The sequence below is a fragment of the Pseudopodoces humilis genome, chromosome 20 (genome assembly GCF_049639895.1).
Source record: "Pseudopodoces humilis isolate 2021_Gansu_Grassland_sample_001 chromosome 20, ASM4963989v1, whole genome shotgun sequence".
Taxonomy (NCBI): domain Eukaryota; kingdom Metazoa; phylum Chordata; class Aves; order Passeriformes; family Paridae; genus Pseudopodoces; species Pseudopodoces humilis.
In genome coordinates, this window is record NC_142219.1 from 3,920,582 (window position 1) to 3,936,244 (window position 15,663).

The window sequence follows — 15,663 nt, forward strand, 5'->3', positions numbered from 1 at the left end:
CGGTGCCAGCTCCCCCCGGCCATTACGATGCCGTTTTTGCCTGCGGCGGGCCCGGCCCGGCCCCTCGGAGCTGGGCAGGGCCGGGACCGCCCGGCCCCGCTGTGTAATTTGGGGCAGCAGGAACGCGGGACCGCGCAGGGCTGGGCTCGGCGGCACAGCCCGCCCGGGGAACCGGCAATTTGAGGCATTTCAGCTTTGCTCTGCTTTTAATTGCTTCCCTGGGCTGCGCTTTGCTGCGCCAGCAAAATACCCGGAGGGGGGGACCCGTCCTGCGGAGCTGCACGAGGCGTGTGGAGCTCAATGTGCAGCGTCGTGAGTGGGACTGCGTCACCCCCGGCCCCCTGTCACCCTCCCCAGCCCGGTGACACCCCCGGCCCCCTGTCACCCTCCCCAGCCCGGTGACACCCCCGGCCCCCTGTCACCCTCCCCAGCCCGGTGACACCCCCGGCCCCCCGGCACCCCCCCCCGCCCCGGGACACCCCCCGCCCCCTGTCACCCTCCCCAGCCCGGTGACACCCCCGGCCCCCTGTCACCCTCCCCAGCCCGGTGACACCCCCGGCCCCCTGTCACCCACCCCAGCAAGCTGCCCTGATCCCTGAGGATCCTGCTGTGACACCGCGCAGGCTTCCCGTGAATTCCTGTGCCGTGAGGTGGGCCATGGCAGCCCGACAGGACCTGCTGGCTGCGCCAAATAGGGCGATTCCCGGCTCCCGGCTCCCGCTCCTGCGGTGGAGGGAAATTTATCCTCGCTGGGCTCCTGCTGGAGAGCACAGGGCTGGGAGAGCGGGAGCAATCCCTCGGATCTGCGCCCACACAGTTCCTCGGGACACAGCGGCCTCATCCTCACCGGGGGCAGAGGCCGGATGAGCTGCTCTGGGGTGAAGCCAGAGGATGGGAGCATCCCTCCTTCCCCGCGGCTGCTTTGGCTGGCGGGGCGCTGGCATGGGGACACAGTGGGACAGAGCAGGGTGGCATCAGCAAGGAGCCCACGGTCAGGGTCTCCTGCGTGGGGACCGGCCACGGCCACCGGCTGCGGGTCTCCTGGCCCGGCTGACTCACCCATAAACATTTACATTCACAGCCGGAGCGGGGCTGTGCAGCTGCCAGGATCCAGATGGAAAATATCCCAAACACAGGGTGAATGTAAACAGGCAGCGGGGCCGGGATGCAGGTGAACGACCACGCTGGCAATTCCCCCTGGACAGACAGCCCAGAGTGGCCTTTGAGGAGGCTGCGAGCTCGGGGATGTGGGGAAGAGGATATGGGGGTGTGGGAATGGGAGTGCTGAATCTGGCAGGGCAAGGGTGGGGAGGGAGAGATGGGGACTTTGAACCTGCTCACAGCAGAGATGGGGATGTGGGGATGTAGGGATGTGGGGATGTGGGGATGTGGGGATGTGAAGCCTAGATGGACCAAAATGGATAAATGGGGACACTGAGCCTGGCAGGACAGGGCCAGTTCTGGGCTATTTCCACTCCCCCAAGGAAGGGATCAGTCGGTGGCCTGAGGGGTGACTGACACCTGCCTGAGCGGGTGAAATCCATGGGAGGCTCTGGCCTCTCTTGGATTTGCTTTCCTCATCCCTCCCAGTCCCAGTCCCAGCCGGGGCCAGCGCTGCCGGATGATGCCGAGACCCTGCGGCCACCGCTCGCCCCCGGGCCGAGCACCTGACAGACAGCGGCGGCTCCGGAGGCGTCCCCGCCTCGCTGCAGCGACCGCAGGCAGGAACACGTTGTGCCACGAGCGCACCCGTCCTGTCCTTGTCCCCGTCCCTGTCCCCGGCGCTTCCGCCCCGTCCCCCCCGCGCTCCCAGCTCCCACGAGGCCGAGCCCATGCGGGGAGGAGGTCCCGGGGGCTGCGGTCCCGTCCCCGAGGTCCCAGGGTCTGGTCCCTGCCCGGCGAGGGGTGGCCGCGGGTTTCATTTCTGCTCCCGCAGGGTTGGAGAAGCGAAATTTTGGCAGCAGGATGTGGGCAGGCGGAGGGGCGGGGAGGGGCTGGCGGGTGCCGTCCCTGCCAGGAAGAGACCACCAGGTCCGGGTAACTCTTTAATGGGATGGGCCTCGAGGGCTGAGCTGGCCGAGGGGGAGCAGCTCCGTCACACTGGTCCAAGCTAAAACACCGGGGAACAGGGGGTCCCCAGAGCTGCAGGATGCAGGAGCCACCCCCGCGGCTCAGGAGTGCTCCGGCAGGAAGCTGCTGAGAGTCAGGTTGTCTCCATCGGGCTCGGAGCTGCCGTCGGGCAGCAGCAGCTTGTGCCGCCGGGCCGGGACAGGCCGGGGGCCGGCGGCCGCCTCGGCGTCGGGCAGGAGCGAGGAGATACAAACCATCTCGGTGCGGCTGAACCGGCGCTGCCCCGAGCGCGCCCGCCGCCACAGCAGCGTCCCCAGCACCCCCGTGCACACCAGGAAGGTGGCGGCCACCAGCCCCAGCAGCAGGATGGCCAGCAGGCACTTGCTCATCATCATCCCGCTGGGCTCCCAGGGCACCGCGGTGGCCTCCGGCGTGGTGTCCCAAGAGGCCGGGAGGGTCGCTGCAGGCGGAGCCCCGTATTTCTTGGGGTTCTTGTAGCCCGTGGTGGTGAGGACAAAGGCTGGAGGGGCTGTTGAGCGTGGCCCCGCGGAGGAGCGGCTGTCCAGGCCATCAGTCACTGTGCTCTCCTCCTTGGGGGACGTGAGCCAGCTGCGGGTGGTGGTGGCGATGCTCTTTTGGGGCTCTGAGCCTGGCAGCAGATCGGGAGCAGGGGAATCGGTCTCGTCCATGGGATCACCTGTGCTTGGCGCCACGGGCGCCCGGCTGGCCTTGGTGCTGGGTGCTGGTGGTGGGGCAGAGCTCAGGAGCAGGTCGGGATCATAGGAATCTGTCTCATCCATGGGATCAGCTGTGGTGGACACCACAGGCACCTGGAGCAGGCTGGGCACTGTTGGTTCCACAGAGTCCTCCAGTAAATCGGGTTTAGGGGAATCTGTCTCATCCATAGGCTCTGCTGTGGTGGACACTACAGGCACCCGGAGCAGGCTGGCGTTTGTGCTGGGCTCTGGTGCTGCAGAGCTCAGGAGCAGCTCAGGCTCGGGGGAATCATCCAAGGGCTCGGCCGCGGTTGGCACAGGGACCAGGCCGGCCTCGGTGCCGGGTGCTGGCGGCGGCACAGAGACACCATCGCTCCTGTCACTGCTGAGCATCGCCGTGACACCGAGCCCCTTCCCGCTGTCATCCCTCTTCCCACGGGAGAGGGGCAGGGGCTCGGCCGCCCCCCAGACCCACTGCCCGTCCCGGGGCAGCCCCGGCTCCAGCAGCTCAGCCCCACACGCCCGCAGGGGGCTCAGCAGCAGCAGCAGCAGCACGGCCCGGCCCAGCGCCATGGGACCTGCAGGGGACAGAAAGGGCAGGTGACATCGGGGTCCTGCTCCTCGCGGGAGAACGCTGAGCATGGAACTGCCCCAACTCCAGCCGAGGATCCTCCTCCCCCTCTGGAGAGGGGCCCTCGGAGTCGGGGGAATGGAGGAGGCACCCAGTGACCTCTTTCCTGCCGCAGCCCCCACCTGCGGGAGCCCAGCGCCGGTGGCTCTGCTCCAGGAGCAAGTTTTGATAGGGAAGTTGAGTGTCTGGAAATGGGAAATCAGCCGCGATGGAGGCAGCTGCTGCGGGACGGGGCAGTTGCGGGATGAGTCTCCGTGTGGAAATGAAACCACAGGGATTTCACCCACACTTTTGACAAATCCCCCCCCACCCTGCGCCGGGGTGCCCGTCCTCCCCCTCTGCCCGCCGGGCTGGCACAGGGCTCCAGGCTGAGGCCACCATGAGCTTGTGCCTCTGTGCCGGAGCAGCAGAGGCAAATCCACGCCAAACTCATCCCAAATTCCCCTGTTCCATCACCAATCCCCCCCTTCCTCAGCAGCCCCGGCGGGCGGAAGGCACCGAGGTCCCCGAGGATCCGCACCCAACAGCATCCAGACACGGCTCAATGCTCCGAGCGTCCCCAGGAGACTCCCACATCCCCAAAGCACCCACCCGCTTCCCCAAAACCCCCAGGGACCAGCGCGGAGAGCGGCACCGAGGGATCCTGAGCACGCCTTTTGCACCCAGAGCATCCCCGGGGCCGAGCCCCGCTCCAGCACCTCCCCAGCAGGGCTCACCTGTGCTGATGGAGGCGGTGGGGTCCCAAGTGCAGGACTCACCGGCAGGGCCTGACACGGGCGGGGCGAGGGCAGCCCTGGCACCGGGCGTCGTGGGGAGCCCTCCGCCTTCACCTCCGGCCGGGCGGGGAAAGGAGGGAGCGCGGAAAAGCTGCTGCGGTTTCCAGAGCCCGCGGGGGGAGAAGGACGTCACGCCGAGAGTGGGGCCACCGAGGGCTGGGGGGCTGCGGGCACCCCCCGGGGAGGGTGGCAGGGTGTGGGCAGGCCCCAAAGAGGGGCTTCCTGCCCTGGTGGGAGCCCCCCGGCTCGGCCCCACCGAGCAGCTGCGCTCTTGGGGCTGATGTCGCCCCGAAAGCAGAAGTGACGGCGAACCTGGTGCCAGCGCTGCCACCCCCCGGGCACGGTGTGGGCACGGCCAGGGAGGGGGCCAGGGTGCCCTGAGATACCTCAACACCGGGAAACGCCTTAGCACAGGAGGAGGAAGAGGAGGAGGAGGGAGAGGGCCTGACTCGATGCTTTGCACAGCCCTTGTTCCGGGCTCCTTCTCTCTGCACCATCCCCAGGATGCTCGGAGGGGCTCTCGGGGGGGCTGCTGGGTGTTATCCTGGGTGTTGTCCCGGCCTCGTGGCACCGGCACGACAGGAAAGCCCCCGCCCCAACCGCAGGCTCCCGGGCGGGAGGCGCAGCCGCAGCCGCAGGAAGGTGCTGCAAGAGGCACATCCGCAGGAACGGGCTCGGGGTGTCAACAACCCCCCGCCCTCGGAAACCCAGCCCGTCCCTGCTCCGAAACACCTGCCCAGGGGGCTGGAAGAGGGAAAAAGTGGGGCTCAGGCCTGTGGGGTGAGCGTCCCTGGGACGGATCCATGGTGCCCAGGGAGCACTGAGCATCCCTGTCCGGCTTTGGGGCGCTGCCGGGCTCGGGGTGTTCCGGAGGTGGTTGTGCAACATCCCCTGAAACGCCGCAGCCCTGAGAGAGCTCAGACCTGGGTGGGGTAAGTGATGCTATCTGCAGCCCAAGCTGTGTGTCCTTACAGACTTCCTGGAAACAGATTTCACCTGGGGAAGAGCAGAATGAGCCCCTCCCCACCCAGATCCAGGGAAGTTCCCAAGCAGGGCTGGTTCCTTCCTGGGAACACATCACCCCCCATCCCATCTGTGCCATCACAGCCCACATCCAGCCAAGCTCTCGGGCTCATCACTGGGAATCACCAGGGAGGATTCCACGTGTGACCTCGGGAACGGGCCCTGGCTCTCCTGGGACAAGAGCAGAAGGTCCCCAAGGACCCCCTCAGCCACAGCCCCCACTCAGGTGTCCATCATTCCACATCCCGGTTATTTATCAGACCTGGAATGCCGAGAGCCAAAGGAAAAGCCAAGCAGAGGCAGTTTATAATCAATGACTTTTATCTTTTGAAAATGGAAGCAAATATTTGGACAGATACTCTGGCCGCTCTATAAGAGCGCGTCTTTCCGGACTGGGCTGGTTCTCTCCCGGGATATCACGGCTACAAAAAGCTTCAGGCACTGACTCCGGTTGAGCCTGGCGAGGCATCAGTTCATTTAAATAAAATACAGGCTAGGAACTAAAATCTCCCACACCCCCACCCCCGGGCACCTCAATCCAGCGGCTCCCAAAACTGATTTCCCTCCAATGTTAGGAACAAACCCGAGGTCCCCGAGCACACAACCCTGAAGTCACACGTACAAATCGACACAGAAATCACCACTGTGGGGAGAACGACCGTCGGGTTTGGGTTCCAAAAGAAAAAAAGAAAAAAAAAAAATCCATAAAAATACACATCTCAGGCATTTACTGCAATACAGAAACGTCACCAAACAGCCAAAGAACGCGGAGCAGCCGGATTGTGGATCCACGGGCACAGGGCAGGGGATGCCACTTGTCCCTAAAACACAGAAATCCCACTTTTCTGAAGCTTTCCTGCTCTGCAATCCCACCACACCCTCTGTCTCCTCCATCCCATCCTCTCCAGCTACGTCCCCCGGCCGATTCCGCCTCCACACACGCATCCCTCCACAACAGGGAATCCTTAACCTGGAAGTTCTGAACATGCAAACACTGGGAAAAATGGAAAATCGGAGAATTCCTAGCTAAACTAATGGAAAATAATAATAATAATTAAAAAAAAATTCAATCACTTCAGCCTGGATGAAGGGACTCGTGTCCACCAGGATGCTCCAGGTGGGAGCACACGGAGCTGCCACAGGGACAGAGTCCAGCTGGGACAGGGATCCAGAGCTCTCGGACACCCGATGGTCTCTCCCACCTTTGGATTCAGGATGGGTTATCAGCACTCCCTGGCACTGCAGGGATGGGCCGTGCAGGAATGGCAGCACCAATCCTGCTTGGCACAGCTTTCCAGGGTGTCCTGGATCCCATTCCCAGCACGAGGACACAGCCTGGGAGCAGGGATCCAGCCTGCCCCATCCCTGACAGCTCCTTCACAGGGGAGACCCTGCCCGAGCAGAGTTTTGCCAAGCTGAGCTCCCATGGAATTCCAGGAGGAGCTCCCTGGCCAGCCTGGAGCACTCACGGGGCCTCTCCCTGCAGGATCCCAAAGGACCCGTGTGAGAAACCAGTTCTCCAAACTGGGATCAAATCCACCCTCCCAGTCCCTTCTGCTCTGAAGGGCTGGGAGTGCAGAGGAGGGGTTTGGGGTTGGAGGTCGCTCATCTCATCCGGGAACAAATCATTTCCTGCAAAGCTTCCCAGCATGGCAGGGTGGGAGGCAGGAATGGGAATGATGGACAGGAGAAAACAAATGATAAAAAAGTAACAACGGAGGCATTTTGTTTGTGGAGAATTATCATGGAAAAATCACCTTTCTGCTGTGAATGCTGCTTTGGAAGCAGAGAAAATTCCTATCATCAGCACTGGTGTGAGGGGCTGATGGATTCCAAAAGCTCCTTAAAATCCATGAGCTCAGGAGTGTTGGGGGGCAGGAAAAAGGATTTACAGCAACGACTGCTGGCATCCCACAGCTTACCTGGAACTCCATGGATAAAAACATTCCTGCATGGAAGTCACTTCTGCCTCGAAATGGAAATAAAAACTAGCAAGTAAAATGTGTGAGTTTGGTCATGGAATCAAAACCCTGGGATTGCAGGAAAATGGGAACATGGTACTGGCTTAAAACTTCAGTAGGAAATAAATCCCCTCGTTCAGAATGATATATTTGTATTTTTCTGTCAGCCAAGGGGGTTGGGGACATGTTGTGGAGCAGGAAAGGCAGCTGATCCCATGTCCAAGGGGATTCCACAGGGAAGAGAAGGGAAGGGAACCCACCTGATTGTTCCAAATGGAGGATTTATACAAAATAGCTTCAGCTTTGTTCTCTGCACAGTGTAAACACCCCCCACACCCCCTGTCCCTTGGAATGGAAACACAAATACTGCAAAAGTGGCAAATAAGAAAAATAAAAGCAATTTTTTTTTCTATTTTTTGGCAACTCTAAAAAAAAAAAAAAAAAAAAAAAAGTTAAGAACAATGTGGCGTTGGTCCCTAAATCTAGAAAAAAAGATATTTGGGCATGACATCAGAAGTCAAGAATGGATTAGTTTTTCAAGGATTCATAATAACATCTGGAAAAAAAACCAAAAATAAACCTGTAAAAGTAGCACTTCTCGTTTTTGCCTTGTTTTTGACACAGTCACAGAAATTCATCGGAACATCGGGAAACGAAAAAAAATCTTTCACTAAAAAGCTCGGCTTGAAATCATCGGCTCTCGTTGACGTGGATTTAGGAGAACAGGAAAGCTCGTACTGGAATGCTGCAGGCTGCTGCTGGCTGAACTGGGAGCTGGGGTGTGCCTGGGCTGGTGGCCCCGTCAGTCCGCGATCTTGGCCATCTGCTGCTCCAGCTTGGAGATGCGCTCGTCCTGGTTGGAGATCGTGTCCTTGATGGATTTCAGCTCCTTCAAAATCTCGTCCAATTTGGCGTCGTTTTGCTGGAAGAGAGGAAAGGATGAGTGAGGAGAGCTCTGGGGTTTTCCAAGGAAAGGGCTCCTCCCAGTGGGACTGCTGGAGGGTGAGGGTGTGACAGACTCTGGAGCAGTTGGGATGAACCCATCCAGGAGCAGTCCCTGCTCTTCAGGCAACACTTTTCTCTGTGTCCCCAAAGGACAGGGATTAGTGGTGAGCAAGGTGCTGGTGCTGGGTTAGGGTTGGAATCTGGGATCTTGAAAGTCTTTTCCAACCTTAATGGTTCTGTGATTTAGAAAAAAACAATTCCAATCTTCCATATCTACAGAAGCATTAGAATCACAGAACCATGGGATATCCCAAGTTGGAAGGAACCCACAGGGATGATCCAAAGAACTCCTGGCCTTGCCCAGGACACTCCAAAAATCCCACCCTGTGCCTGAGAGCGCTGTCCAAACGCTCCTGGAGCTCTGGCAGCCTTGGGGCTGTGACATCCCCTGGGGAGCCTGGGCAGTGCCCAGCACCCTCTGGGAGAAGGATCTTTCCCTGATATCCATCCTGAATCTCCCCTGACACAGCTCCAGCCATTCCCTCAGGTTCTGTCACTGGTCCCACCCTGGCATTCCCACCAGAGCCCATCACCCCCAAAATTTCTGGACTTTACTCACAGGGTTTGAGGCATCCGCTGCTTTCTTTGGAGCATTTATGAGATCACTCTTCTTGTTCCCGGCGGGTTTGTTGTCCAGTATGTTCTTCTTGACCACCTTGAGATCCCTGTTTTTGCCTGGAATGTACCCGTGCTTCAAGGAGATGAGGAGAGGATCAGCATTCTTCCCCTCAAACCACTCCTCTGCTTCCAGAGCTGCTTCTGGGCCGGCTGTGTCTGGGTACAGATCGTCCTGGAAGAGGTCGGACTGCAAGGCAGGAGACACGGATCAGTCAGGAGCTTTGGGAGGCAGGAGCTGGCTCCAGAGCCTGGCCCCGGGGCAGAGCTCACCTTGCGTGGAACCGTCATGATGATGGGCTCACACTTCCTCTCGTGGAGCTTGAAGAACCTGCCGGGGAAAAGGAGAGGTGGGACAGGGAGTGAGGATCAGGGAGATGGAGGAGATGGGAAAGGAGCAACCCCAAGGAAGCACAGAAATCCCTGAGAACATCGAGTCAATCATTCCCCCAGCACTGCCAAGCCCACCATAAACCGTGTCCCCAAGTGCCACATGCACACAGGATGGGGACTCCACCCCTGCCCTGGGCAGTCCCTTCCAAAGCCTGACCACCCATGACACCATGAAGAAATTGCTCCTAATATCTGAGGATATTTCCCCTTGTCCTATCACTTGTTTCCTGGGAGAAGAGATGGCTCACGCTCCCAACGAGCCGTGATGTTCCCTCCTGGAGCCACTGCAGCGACATCCTGAGATGTTTCCTGCCCTTCCCAGGTTTTCTGCACCACGGCTGCCCAGTGCTCACTGCTCTGCTGCTTTGACCACTGCTGAAATTCCCAGCCCCAGCTCCCAGCCTGCTCCCAGCCCTGGGATGAGCTCTCCTCACCTGGCAATCTCACACTTGTTGACGTCGAGGCCCCTCTTTGGCATGAACCCCATGCCCCTCTGCGGCTCTTTGCTGCTGAAGGTGTTGAGGTAGTGAACGTACGGGGACTCATCCGTGATCTCGAAGTAGCGGATGCTGCTGTCACCCTGCAAGGAACCCCAGGAGACCCTCCAGAGGCTGCAGGACCTGTGTTCCCTGTGCCCACACACTGCTGCTCCCAACAGCCTTTCCTTCCAGGAATGCTGCCATGGACAGCTCACTGCTGCTGTGGAAGCAAGGCTGATCCCTTCCACAATCCGAGTCCATCAACTGAACAATTCCTCCAAGTCCTGTTCCAAACACTGCGGGCCAGGGATTGAGCTTGTGCTTCCAGGCTGGCAGTGGCCCCTTCCTCACCTCTTGTGGAAAAACCTCCTGCTACAATCAGGCAGAAAGGCTATAAACCAGTTGATCCTTAATTCCAAGCAATTCCACCACACTGTCGTCTCTGAAACTGCAGCAGGGGTTGCAGGTATAGAAACCAAATATTCCTCATCTGCTGCTACAAAGATGGGATTCATGAACATGTATGGATCTTCCTTTGTAATTCCTTGCTCATCTTGGCTTTGGCTCCCATTTGTAGGAGTCCATCACATGTGGGCACCAAATTCCTACAACTTGCTTTTAGAAAGGAGCACCTAAATCCAGTTTTCTATTGTTTAACCCCACAAAATTACAGAGAGAGTCGCCACACGCTCCAGCATCTCCAAGGACAAGGAGGACAACACCCCAAGTGTACCTTCCTCCCACACCAGTGTAAAATCATCCGGAACAACACCAGCAAGAAATGTTTTGGCATCTGTGTGGGACTTGTTGCATTAGGAGCAGCTTTACCTAATACACCTCAAAGAAACATCCAGGTCCTTCCCAGGTTCTGCAGAGTGAGGATCAAACCCATTCCAGAGCAGCCTGACCTCTCTGCAGCCCCAAATTCGCTGCAGCACTGATTTTTTGGGGAACATTTCACATGCCTCCAGGTGTCTCCAAAGCCTCTCCTTACCTTCCCACACAGGTAAATGATGTTGGTGTCTGGGTCGTAGAAGGGCAGCAGGACCCCGTTGCTGGTGTCCATCTCGTGAAGGGCTATTGGCTCCTCCATGTTTTTCTGGAAATAAAAATGCCAGGGATGTTAATAAAGATTGGAAAAGCTTCACAGAAGGAAAGTCTAAATTATTAACACTCTGTAGCAAATGAGCTCCCAGTGGTGTCTGCACCACCCAGAAGAATCCGTGTGTTACAACAAATGCTGGGAATGTTCACGAGCTGATTCATCCCCCAAGGGTATTTTTATCACTAAATTAAATAAAAACAGGAGCCAGGAAAATTCACCAAGTCAAGGGAAATATGTGACACCGTGAGTTAGTGTCAGCGGGATGGGATGTGTGATGGATGATGGGATGGAGCCTCCTTCCCTGGAGACACTCAAAAGCCACCTGGACACAATCCAGGTGGTCCCTTCCACTGGGAACTCTCCTGGGGTTGCTGCTGTCCTGCTCTGCACAATGCACAGAGAGAAGTGACCTTCCCACAGCCCCTCTGCTCCCTGTGCATCTTCCCAGGCACTTCCAACCTGCAGCTCCGGCTGATCGCTGCTCCTGCTCAGTTCCTTCACTGAGTGACCACAGCCAAAATCCCGGGAGTGGGAAGCAGATGGAGAGGGAATAACCTCAAATATATAAACCATGAATTTTAGGAAGGAATCCTTCCCTGTGAGGGCCAGAGCAGCCACGGCTGTCCCTGGATCCCTGGAAGTGTCCAAGGCCAGGCTGGACACTGGGACTTGGAGCAACCTGAGGCAGTGGAAGGTGTCCTTGCCCGTGGCAGGGGGTTGGAATGGGATTGGCTTCAATATCCCATCCAACCCAACCCATTCCATGATTCCATGGCTGCAGGGGTGGGTTGGTAACTCCACGGATGTGAGGAGCACACGGATCCGGTTTGGGATCGTACCGGGTTCCACAGGGCCAGCTGCCGCTCGCTCATGCGGCTGAAGCCGGTGGTGAAGATGTTGCCGTCGGCCAGGAAAATGGCTCGCATGGGCCGGGCTCCCTCGTGGGTTTTCTCTTTCTCCTGGAAGAGAGGAGCAGGTCAGGATTAGCAGGGAACAGAAAAACCCTTGGAGTGGTGGCTCCTCTCTGGACATGGCGCTCCTCCATGCAGGAAGAGATCCAAGGAGCAACATCCAACTTTCCTTCCCTGCTGCTTGAGGAAGTGCCCAGTCATGGAACCACGGGAGAAGGGGACATTCCTGGCTCATTCCAACTTCAATCGGCCTCTTGCAAGGCTGCAGGAAAACCTCTTTGCAAACTACAACTAAAGCATGCTTTGCATGCACAACTCTGGAACTGTAATTATACAGAAGGATTAGATGTGGAATTACACTCCTGCAGGTTTAAAACTGAGCCCTAAAATCCCAGTTCAAACACTAATCCAAATAAACCCAGACAAATCCTCCAACCCCTACTATTCTTCCTGTAATTTCTGAAGAAAGCGACTGAACGTGCTGTGTAAACTGAGCAAGAAGGTTCTTTCTTCCATATTTTCTTGCTCATTTCCTGCTGGAGTGAATCCAACTGTTTCTTTAAACGATTAAGCAATCTTACAGCAACAATTTCTTGTTTCCTGGGGTCGATAACTCGGACTTTTTTGTCTTTGGAAGCTGTGCAGATGAGGCTGCCGTTGCGATTCCAGCTCACGTTGTAGATCATATCCACGTGCATGTCATCCAGGTTGATGAGGGCTTCTCCTGTTCCCACATTCCAGATGATGATGGCATTATCACAGCCTAAAATGGGAAATAACAGCTCAAGTCACAGCATTGGGGTACACAGGGGCAAAGCCAGAGGTGGGGAACAAGGGATAAACCCCCTGCAGCTCCAAAGGTTGTTTTGGGAAACCAAAACCCAGGCTGGGGGCTCAGGAGGGATTTTTATCAATGGAAAACACCCAGCTCATCCAACAATCCAGCTGAAAGGACTCCCTTCTTTCCTTGGGACCCAATCCTTGGAAGTCTCAGATCGTGCCAATGGATAATGAATTCTCCAATTTATTTCCATAATGATGTGACTGATTTTTCAGTGGTCAAAAGAATCTCATTCCATGGACTGTACCGGCCAAGGAGACAACTTGGACCATGAGAGCTTGTGGGAGGAACAGCTGGACTCTGGGATACTTTGCAGGGATCAAGGGAAAGGAGAAACACTTGGGCCTGTTCTAAAAGTATATGAGAACAGGGATGTGGGAATGCAGACGTAAATTGTTACTGCAGATCAAATAAAGTCTGGAACAACTTTCACACTCCAATTCCAGACAATTCCTTGGTGCTTATCCCTGGAAAGCGAAGATAAAAAAGGCTGAGATACAGAGAGAGCTGTGAGCCACGTGTCCCAGTGTTCCCAGCTACTGCCACGGGTCTTGTGAGTCACAGGGATCTGAGCAGACGGGAGAGGGGAGGAGGAGAAGCTGGAGAGGAAGGAAAGCAGGGAGAGGTGGCTGTTCCCCATGCTCCGTACCTGCGCTGAGCAGCACGTTCCGCGCCGTCGGGTGCCAGGCCACGATGCCCACTCTCTTGGAATGGCCTTCTAGCACTACCACGGGCTCTGTCAGGGACAGGGTGAGCCCGTTCTCGGGAATCTGCCACACCTGGAATGGAAAGGAGACAAAAGCTGCTCAGCCAAGGGCAGCCCCTCTGAAGAGAGCGTGGCTCGGCTGCTTCCCGCGTCCTGCAGCTACTGGAGCTGTCACTGCTCCGTGTAAACAGGAAGGGAATTGGGGAGGGAATCATTCCCAGCTGTCAATAAACTCTTGGCTGATCCATAAGGAACATCCTCACTCGTGTGCCAGCACAAACCCGCAGCTCATCATGGTGGAACTCCTTTATTTCCATGTCCACAGACCCACCCCGCTCCTGTTCGCCAAGGAGTCTGAAAGATCTCCCCTGCAGCTCCAGTTCCTTAGGAACGAGCTCCTGTCTTTCCAAGCTGTGCTGGTCCTTCAGAGGGATGATGCTGCAGCTCTACCACTGCCTGCTTTTCGTTTCTTTAGAACATCAGCAATTTGTTTTCCCGTTAGATTCAGGATCCTTCCAGATCCCATTTAACCAGGGAAGAGCAGCTTGGTCCTGGAAGCAGCCAGAGCAGCCCAAATCAAGCCCTGCCTGCTCACTTCTTGCCTGGTTACACAACCCATCTGTTGCAAACTTCCTCAGGGAAGGGCCACCAGGAGGAGGAACAGCCCCCCAAGGATGTCAGAGCACTGGAATTCCAGCAGGAGGGAGGCGACTTTTACAGCTGGCAGCAACCAGAGATGGGACAGGAAAACCCATCACCCCAAAGCCCCAGGGCAGGATCAGTCCCACCAAAACCATTCCTGAAATTCAGCACTGGACAATCATCTTGGAATTGAATTTGACCTACATAGAGTGTATTAAAAAACGACATGGAATTCCAGGGAGAGCCCCTCGGGGAGCAGTTGGAGCTGCTGTAGGTAGGTGGCAGCATTAGAGCACGTTTGCTTTGCCTCCCATTGTTTGCTTTTCCTGGAGTTGGGAGAACAGGGCTTGCCAGACCCTGCCCACGATGCCCAACAAGCTGTGGGATGCTTTAGGAAGCCAGACAGACTGAGATGGACACGTGGATTTCTGCACTAATCCCAGTTTTTCCCTTCTCACAGGAATGAGTGGCACTGAAAAAAACCCTGCAGAGATTCTCAGTGGGTACCAGCTCACCTCTAAATAACTAAATAACCCAAAACTGATTCAGTTCTTCATGGACACAACTCCCAGTGCCCTCAGCATCCCAGGAGGAATGACCACACTGGGAACACTTTCCCAGGAGAGGATTCCTCTGCAAGAGGTGAAAATGGTCACAGCCCCAAGGCTGCCAGAGCTCCAGGAGCCTTTGGACAAGGCTGTCAGGGTGGGATTGTTGGGATTGCAGGGACGGGATCAAACCAGGTTCACAGGGAAATGACAGAACTTCAGATGCAGGACTCACCCTGCCAAGGGGGAAGACTCAGTTCTGTTCTGCACCATCTCAGCCAGGAAGGATCCTGAGATCCCTCTGAGCGAGTGCAAAGGAGCTAGAAAATTCCAGAACCAAATTTAAACATAAGACAACAAGTGCAGGGGGTGGGAAAGGGAAGGGAGGCAAAATCCCAGTGAAAAGGGGATTTTTTAAAAAAAAGCCTCTGGAGGACAGATGGAATTTTCTGTCAGGTAAAAAGCCCTGGTAGCTGGGAGCAGCTGCAGAGCAGCGTAATCCTGGGCAGATTTCAGACTACTGACCCAAATAATCCTGCCTGATAGTCCCAAAAATAATAAAGAAACACATGTGAAAGGTCAGGGCATGGTCCCAACTGGCCCAGCCCCTCGTTCCTGCACAGGGTGGGGGTCTGGCCTCAGCCTGGGATCAGATCAGGCTCACAGGGAAATTACAGAATTTTGGATGCAGGACTTACCCTGCCGAGGGGGAGGACTCAGGATGACTCCAAGGAAACCTTAAAATGCTGCAGGATTGCCTGGGCTTTGGGAAGTGTTTGTCAGCTCCCCCTCCCGTGGGTGTCTGGGTGTTTTTTTGGGGGGTTTGATGTTATCGAGGCTGTTTGTTTGTGCAGGAGGAAGTGGAGCTATGGCACAGCTGAGGGAGAGCTTTGGGGCTGCAGGAAGGGCAGGAGGGGAAGGTTTTGCACAAACAGCACGTGAGAAAGAAAACAAAGCAAACTTTTCTTTCACCCCCAAAGCAAAAACGGCCTCCTCTGGCTCTGCATAAGTTGAAAAGAAGATTAAATCCATGTCTATAAAAAGCATTACTTCCTACATCATATACATCAATTTTTATCACTTTAAGTAAGGAAGTAACTGAATTTGAGGCCTGGGTTTATCCATGGCTCTGCTCCCATATCCCTGTGGGAAGAGGCTCTTGGTGCATCTTTTTTGCAGGGTCAGACCTTCTCATTCTCCCTGTCCTGGTTGGTGGCTCAGGTCACTGCAAGGGCTCTCTT

The 15,663-nt window shown here is 56.5% G+C and overlaps 2 protein-coding genes across 4 annotated transcripts in view; both read right to left on the minus strand.

Moving 5' to 3' along the window:
- Positions 1–585: 585 nt before the first annotated feature.
- Positions 586–4,853, minus strand: SELPLG (selectin P ligand). The gene is made up of 2 exons (XM_014253834.2): positions 4,134–4,853; positions 586–3,364 (listed from the first exon to the last, which is right to left on the minus strand). Exon 2 carries the CDS (start codon positions 3,357–3,359, stop codon positions 2,172–2,174), a length of 1,188 nt encoding a protein of 395 aa, XP_014109309.1. The 5' UTR covers positions 3,360–3,364; positions 4,134–4,853; the 3' UTR covers positions 586–2,171.
- A 666-nt stretch (positions 4,854–5,519) lies between these two features.
- The window catches only part of CORO1C (coronin 1C), a 39,412-nt gene continuing 29,268 nt past the window's right edge, over positions 5,520–15,663 (minus strand). For all 3 annotated transcript variants that reach the window (XM_005524303.3, XM_014253831.2, XM_014253833.2), the window contains exons 4-11: positions 13,176–13,305; positions 12,267–12,448; positions 11,614–11,733; positions 10,664–10,768; positions 9,625–9,770; positions 9,071–9,128; positions 8,742–8,987; positions 5,520–8,099 (exon numbers count right to left, since the gene is read on the minus strand). In XM_005524303.3, coding sequence (XP_005524360.1) covers positions 7,980–8,099; positions 8,742–8,987; positions 9,071–9,128; positions 9,625–9,770; positions 10,664–10,768; positions 11,614–11,733; positions 12,267–12,448; positions 13,176–13,305 — 1,107 coding nt within the window. In that variant the 3' untranslated portion in view covers positions 5,520–7,979. The remainder of the gene's footprint in view (positions 8,100–8,741; positions 8,988–9,070; positions 9,129–9,624; positions 9,771–10,663; positions 10,769–11,613; positions 11,734–12,266; positions 12,449–13,175; positions 13,306–15,663) is intronic.

Excerpts from the sequence above, each read along its gene's own strand:
- SELPLG (XM_014253834.2), bottom strand. The coding sequence starts at position 3,359 with ATGGCGCTGGGCCGGGCCGTGCTGCTGCTGCTGCTGCTGAGCCCCCTG.